The sequence below is a fragment of the Danio rerio genome, chromosome 20, assembly GCF_052040795.2.
Source record: "Danio rerio strain M-AB ecotype USA chromosome 20, GRCz13ab, whole genome shotgun sequence".
NCBI lineage: Eukaryota > Metazoa > Chordata > Actinopteri > Cypriniformes > Danionidae > Danio > Danio rerio.
In genome coordinates this window covers 46,984,001-46,990,000 of record NC_141040.1, presented here as the reverse complement: position 1 = coordinate 46,990,000, position 6,000 = coordinate 46,984,001, and the positions used below count along the sequence as shown (strand labels likewise).

At 34.0% G+C, this 6,000-nt stretch overlaps 2 protein-coding genes and 1 long non-coding RNA gene across 5 annotated transcripts in view; 1 reads left to right on the top strand and 2 right to left on the bottom strand.

The window, feature by feature from the left end:
* Window positions 1-2,498, bottom strand: part of pimr115 (Pim proto-oncogene, serine/threonine kinase, related 115) — a 7,071-nt gene extending 4,573 nt beyond the window's left edge. The window contains exon 1 of the mRNA XM_087298737.2: window positions 2,050-2,498. Within this exon, the coding sequence (XP_087154863.1) occupies window positions 2,050-2,185 (136 nt within the window). The 5' untranslated portion in view covers window positions 2,186-2,498. The remainder of the gene's footprint in view (window positions 1-2,049) is intronic.
* Window positions 1-6,000, bottom strand: part of LOC147839443 (uncharacterized) — an 837,962-nt gene that overhangs the window by 401,821 nt on the left and 430,141 nt on the right. The gene's annotated exons all lie outside the window — the stretch shown is intronic.
* The window catches only part of ttll2 (tubulin tyrosine ligase-like family, member 2), a 56,774-nt gene that overhangs the window by 40,981 nt on the left and 9,793 nt on the right, over window positions 1-6,000 (top strand). The window contains exon 6 of one of the 3 annotated variants that reach the window (XR_015945593.1): window positions 1-128. This exon is cut by the window's left edge and continues 1,995 nt beyond it. The exons of the other annotated variants lie outside the window; for them this stretch is intronic. The gene's annotated coding sequence lies outside the window, so the exon portion shown is untranslated. Of the gene's footprint in view, window positions 129-6,000 lie in introns of those variants that run through there. 3 annotated transcript variants of the gene reach the window in all.

Below are 6,000 nucleotides of genomic sequence, written 5' to 3'. Positions count from 1 at the left end.
TATTTATTGTTAAGTTCATGGTTAGATACTGGATATTAGACATCTAGATAATGAGATCGTCCTTTCAGCTTCTATTTTGTATCATATAACAATAAATAAAATAACCCTAAGCTTGGCAAAAACAAAAATATGAAGAAAGTTTTCATGTTTTCCACTACAAATAGCATTAAAGCATGTGACATAGGCATGTTGTCTGTTTGAGGATGTTTTTGTGGTATTTTTATCTACTTTAAGCAAGTCAGGAACATTGCTGTATATGCAGGATGAGAGAGCTTTCAGAAACATCTTCATTTGTGTTCAGAAGATGAAAGAAGGTCTCAGGGGTTTGGAGTGACGTGAGGGTGAGTAATTAATTACAGAATTTGCATTTTTGGGTGAACGAACCCTTTTATCTTGAAGCAGAGAAAAGGATTTTGACTTCACAGATTACAAATGCATAATGGAAAAACTTTATGCAAAGCAAAAATACTTTACTTATTTTTTGACTTGTTTCTAGTCCAAATATCAAAACATTACAATTTTTCTCAGTGGCTTTTGTGCATTTCTCACAACACTATTTACATTTGCACAAAAATTAATGCATTTCTCTAAACCATTGGTTGTCAAACTGTGGTATGTAGGCTTTCTTCTAGTGGTAGGTGGAGGAATCAAATATGTCATATGTACATGCTTCATATATTAAAAAAATTATCAAAAATGATTTATATATCAGTGTGATGACTGTTGACATATAGTCTATATTTATGAGGTCTAAGCAACATCTCCAGGTTTTGATGAATAGGCTACTATATGTTAATACTTTACATTTAAGTACAGGAGTTTTTTTTTTTTTTTTTACTTTTTAAGAACAGTAGCCTAACGTTTTTAACTTTTAAAAGCAGATTTCAATTTAAACGTTGACATTTTATTATTAATATTTTATTTTATTTTTTACATATAAGCACAGTACAAAAGTTTGAGAACCACTGCTCTAAACAATTTGTCATTTGTGCACATCACAGTAGCAGTATCTCATTACTTCCAACAAATTGCAAATGCTTTTGGACGTGGATCAATTGCTTTTATGCAGCTCTGCTGTTTTATAACATCGTTTGCTTATGTCATGTTAATCAAAATTAGCTAAACTTGTAAATGAATAAAACTAATAGTCCTCATTTCATTACTTGAGTCATTACATACAAAAATGTTGAATTAGTTGTCAAAATCTGTCAAACTAATTTTATAAAAATCTTTAAATCCTTATTTTTCCTGAAAATGTCTTCTAAATTGAACAATTTGATGAATGATTTACAGACCTGTGTATGTTGTAGGTTCAGTTTAAATATGTTCTGCACTATTGTTTAAAGTTGTGCACAGCTTTACCCAAAGGAAGTATATGTTTGTTGTAAATAAGGGTGTTATTCTTTTGCACAATGCTGTAAATAAATGTGATTTTCAGGAAGTGTCACCAAAATCTGACTTTTTTTTTGCATTGAAATAAATGTATAGAGTAAACTGTCCTAATGAAAATATGACAAGCCATTTGACTATCTTGTTCATAAACAATGGTGTCAGGACTTTTTATCTTGATGACACTGACACATTCATTGACACGAATTCTTGCTTTTGAAGAATGAGCTATTCATTTTGAGCAAGAGACACGCTTTTGCAGGTAATCAACTAGGTTTTTGCAGTTTGCATTGCGAAAAACTAAATCTAGCAGCGCTTTCCTGACAAGTAAAAATATTCTCTTGTGTTCAGAAATATTTCAAATTGAACTGTTTTCCTTAAAACAAGCTAAATAATCTGCTGGGGGTGGGGGATTGATATCTGAACTAGACGAAAAACTAAAGCTATTATTTTATATTATTGTTGGCACCATATTAGACACGTTTGTGTGACGTGTGTTTGACACCACATGTGTTTAGTTTTCATTAGGCCTATATTATTACCAAAACCCTTATTCACTTTTGTAAATATTTACAGTAAAGTCAAATAAGTGTAGAGCCCTACACAGACTCCAGTATACAAAATGAGCAACATGTAATTATAACACAAAACATTATTTACCATCACTGTTGGCCACAGGGGGTTCTGTGACCAATCCTTCTTGACGGTCGAAGCTTTCATCTTGACCTGAGACGGTGGAACTGATGTTTCTTTCTCTCAGGAAGAGAGCAACTACTCCGAGTACGGTAAATAACATGAGGGGTTAATTTCCGTACACTTAAATATGAGAAATGTTATATAAACTTACAATAAATACTGAAATTTACTGTACGTAAAGCTCGTTTGTCAGAGTAAGCCTTAATAAATCGTATGCTATCACTTGACGATACAAGAAAAGCAAATTATTCAAAGCAAACTTTGTACAACTCAACTAAACACTTGTCAAGTAAGAGTAATGGCGAAATGAGGAATGTAAGAGGTGTCTCTCGTAAGAATTCGAATGTGTTCCAGCGTTTCCCAGCCAACTGATACGTGATTGGTCAGTTTTGCGCTGTGTATCTTTAATTTTCTCCGAGTTGAAAAATACACTAGTTTTAGCGGTTGTTTTTGTCCTTCACGGGTGTTTTTGGAGTAAAATAAACGGATTTTTTTCATAAAATCTTTGACTCGTAAATATTTCCTGTTTGACGAATCAATACTGGTCATTTGGTGAACTTGAGATTCGTTTTTTTTTATCAGGGTCGTTTTAAACACATTTACAAGCTGTCTTTGCGTTTATTTCGTAACTTTAATTCAAATGTAAGATATGGCCGCTGTGATGTAACATAAGCGCGTGTATACTTATTGAACATGACATATCATAGTGTATATCAATTTAAATAACTAGATCTGCCTTATCAAACTCCATATACTCTGCAAATACAAAAGTATGGTAACTTAAATTTAATGCTGAAATTAATAAAATGGCGCCATGTCATACTGATATTGCTTTAAAAGTCCATCCATTCACCTTTACCACCAGCAAAAACCTTTTAACATGTAATAATAATAGTCTTATTAATATTAATAGTCTTAGTAATATTCTGTTCTCCCTGCAGATTTTCTCCAAGCAGTCTCCTGTCACAACACACACATTTAGCCAACCTAAAGGCACTTTTTAGAGCCAACATCTATCTATCTATCTATCTATCTATCTATCTATCTATCTATCTATCTATCTATCTATCTATCTATCTATCTATCTATCTATCTATCTATCTATCTATCTATCTATCTATCTATCTATCTATTTTCAAAACTCGTGTCCATATATGTTACTGTCTCTGTTATGTGTCTCTAAATCATAATATCTGTTGTCTTTATTTTGTTAACTTTACTCTCTCTCTCTCTCTCTCTCTCTCTCTCTCTCTCTCTCTCTCTCTCTCTCTCTCTCTCTCTCTCTCTCTCTCTCTATCTGACTACTTGTCTGTCAAAAATCAATTCACATTGTAAAAGGAAGCAGCCTGTGAAGCAGAGGCTGAAGAAAAAAGCTTCAGCAGTTGGAAGCAGGAGGAATGGGTGGTCGGTTGAAAGAAGAGCCACAACAATGCATCCAAAGATGAAGCAGTTGTTATAGTATGTACTTTTTAAAACTGTTTTTTTTTTTTTTTTTTTTTCAGAAAAAAAAGTCAAACATTGAATGCACAGTGCATCCAGAAAGTCTTAGCGCCTCACTTTTTCTACATTTTTTTTGTTACAGCCTCATTCTTAAATGGATTAAATTCATTTATTTCCTCAAAATTCTAAACATAATACCCCATAATGACAATGTGAAAAAGATTTTTTTGTAATTGTTGTTAATTTATTAAAAATTTTAAATCCTGAAAAATCACACGTGCATAAGTATTCACAGCCTTTGCTGAAAACTTTGTTGATGCACCTTCGGCAGCGATTACAGCCTCAAGTCTTTTTTAAGATAATGCCACAAGCTTGGCACACCTGTCTTTAGGAATTTTTGCCCAATCCTCTTTGCAGTATTTCTCAAGCTCTATCAGAAATGCCAACTCGTCCAGCTGGGACTCGAACCAGTGACCTTCTTGCTGTAAGGTGATAGTGCTATCCACTGAGCCACCGTGCCACCCTTCTACGTTAATAATGTGTAAAATTGTAAAACATCTTTACAATGTGGAGCGTTCACCCTTTTGGCTGTATAATCAGTAGGTTCTGCCTTTATTTTGAGTTAATCTGTAGATTGTCACTGTCCAGTTGTACAGTAGTCACACAGTTTTGCCAATATTTGAGCTAATCCTGAGCTAATGTTTAGAGGCCCTCATGGTTTCATCCTTTTGTTTAGTTTTTTCAATGTAGAAGAGTTGGTTTTGTTGTATCAGCCTTTCTTATTTCCTAATTTTACCACAAAGTTAAACATCCTGTGTGGTATTGCAGTTTTTCTCAGTCACTTTAGTAGGTTTCTCAGATCAAAATTGAAATGAGCAAAACAGGAAGTTCATTTCTCAAAACAATACGTACAAATAGCAAAACACCATGGATTATCTGCATAAGCCAGTCTCTTGTATCCTTAGTTCATCTCTCAAAACTAAATTTCTGTGTCAATGAATGTGTCAGTGCCATCATAAAGACAAGTCCTTGTGTCATTGTGTACGGATAAGACAGTCAGATCATTTAGTCTTGTTGTCCATAAAACATTGTACTCTGGAGGGGTCTCCTGGTGTAAACGATTGCAATATTTTTGTTTGCAGTTTGTACTGTAATTTGATGACAGATCATGTCATTGTGATACAGAAAGACAAATGCAGCACCGCATAGCACAAAAAAACAAAAACAAAAGTAGAAATGTGAACATAGGACAATCTCAGATGCCATTTCATCAGAAAAAGTCAAGATTAACCTGGGAAAATGTACAAACTGTAGACCAGGGGTCACCAACCTTTATGAAACTGAGAGCTACTTCTTGGGTACCGATAATGTGGAGGGCTACTAGTTTAATAAACACCTCTCAAATCACAAATTTGCTCAATTTACTTTTAATTATACTTTATGTTTTTGGTAATAATTAATGATATTCATCCATGTGAAGACACTGATCATGTTAATGATTCTCACAAAAGTTATCAGCAATGATTTAACAGGGTAGGAAATACCCTGTATTTAATGTATCAATGTGCAACACTTTATTTTTATATATCTCTGCAAATATTTACATTTTTAAATGATTACTTCTATATTAGATGAAGCTTACTGGTAAGTGGTGCTATGGTGAGCTATTTTTAGAACAGGCCTGCAGGCAACACATGTGATCCTCGCGGGCACCATGTTGGTGACCCCTGCTGTAGACAGATTTAGAAAGAAAAGTCTAATGGAAATGTATAGATAAATGCATTATGACAACATATGACAACTTGGATGTAAAGACTTATGCAATGAACAAACGATTAAATGTTGTGGGGGTGGATTAATTCAACAGAAACTAAAATAATAAATTAATAAAAATAATAATTTTGATCAACATGACATAAGCAGCTGATATTGTAGTAAACATCAGAGAATTGCACATAATCATTTGCATGGTTGTGCAAAAGCATTTGCGACTTGTTCAAAGGAGTCAGAAGCTGCTTTTCTGATGTGCACAAGTGACACGATGATGTGGAGGTTGAACAGGTAGTTTCGAGAATTTAATTCTGATCTGAGACATGGACCAACGCCACTGAGAAAAACTGTAATTGGTATGCGGTCATCAGAGATGCTTGACTGAATGTTGTCAATAATTAATAATATACACATATTTTTTCTTTTTTGCTTTTCTGTTGCTTTAAACATTAAATACCCAATCTTGTCATTGCAGGTTAAGAAACTCCTCGCCGATGAGTACTAGCCTGTTCTGCTTCTCAGCAAGGAGACTAAGAACAAAGAACACAAATGTGAAATATTGACCCCTCGGTGCACACTTTCCACTTATGCCCAAGACTACCTTCAGAAGATTGGCTCATTTTCACTTTTGTGAAGGTGAGATGCATGCGCGATATTTTTAAAGTCACTGTAAAAGACACTGGGTTCCACACAACTCCTCCAAGT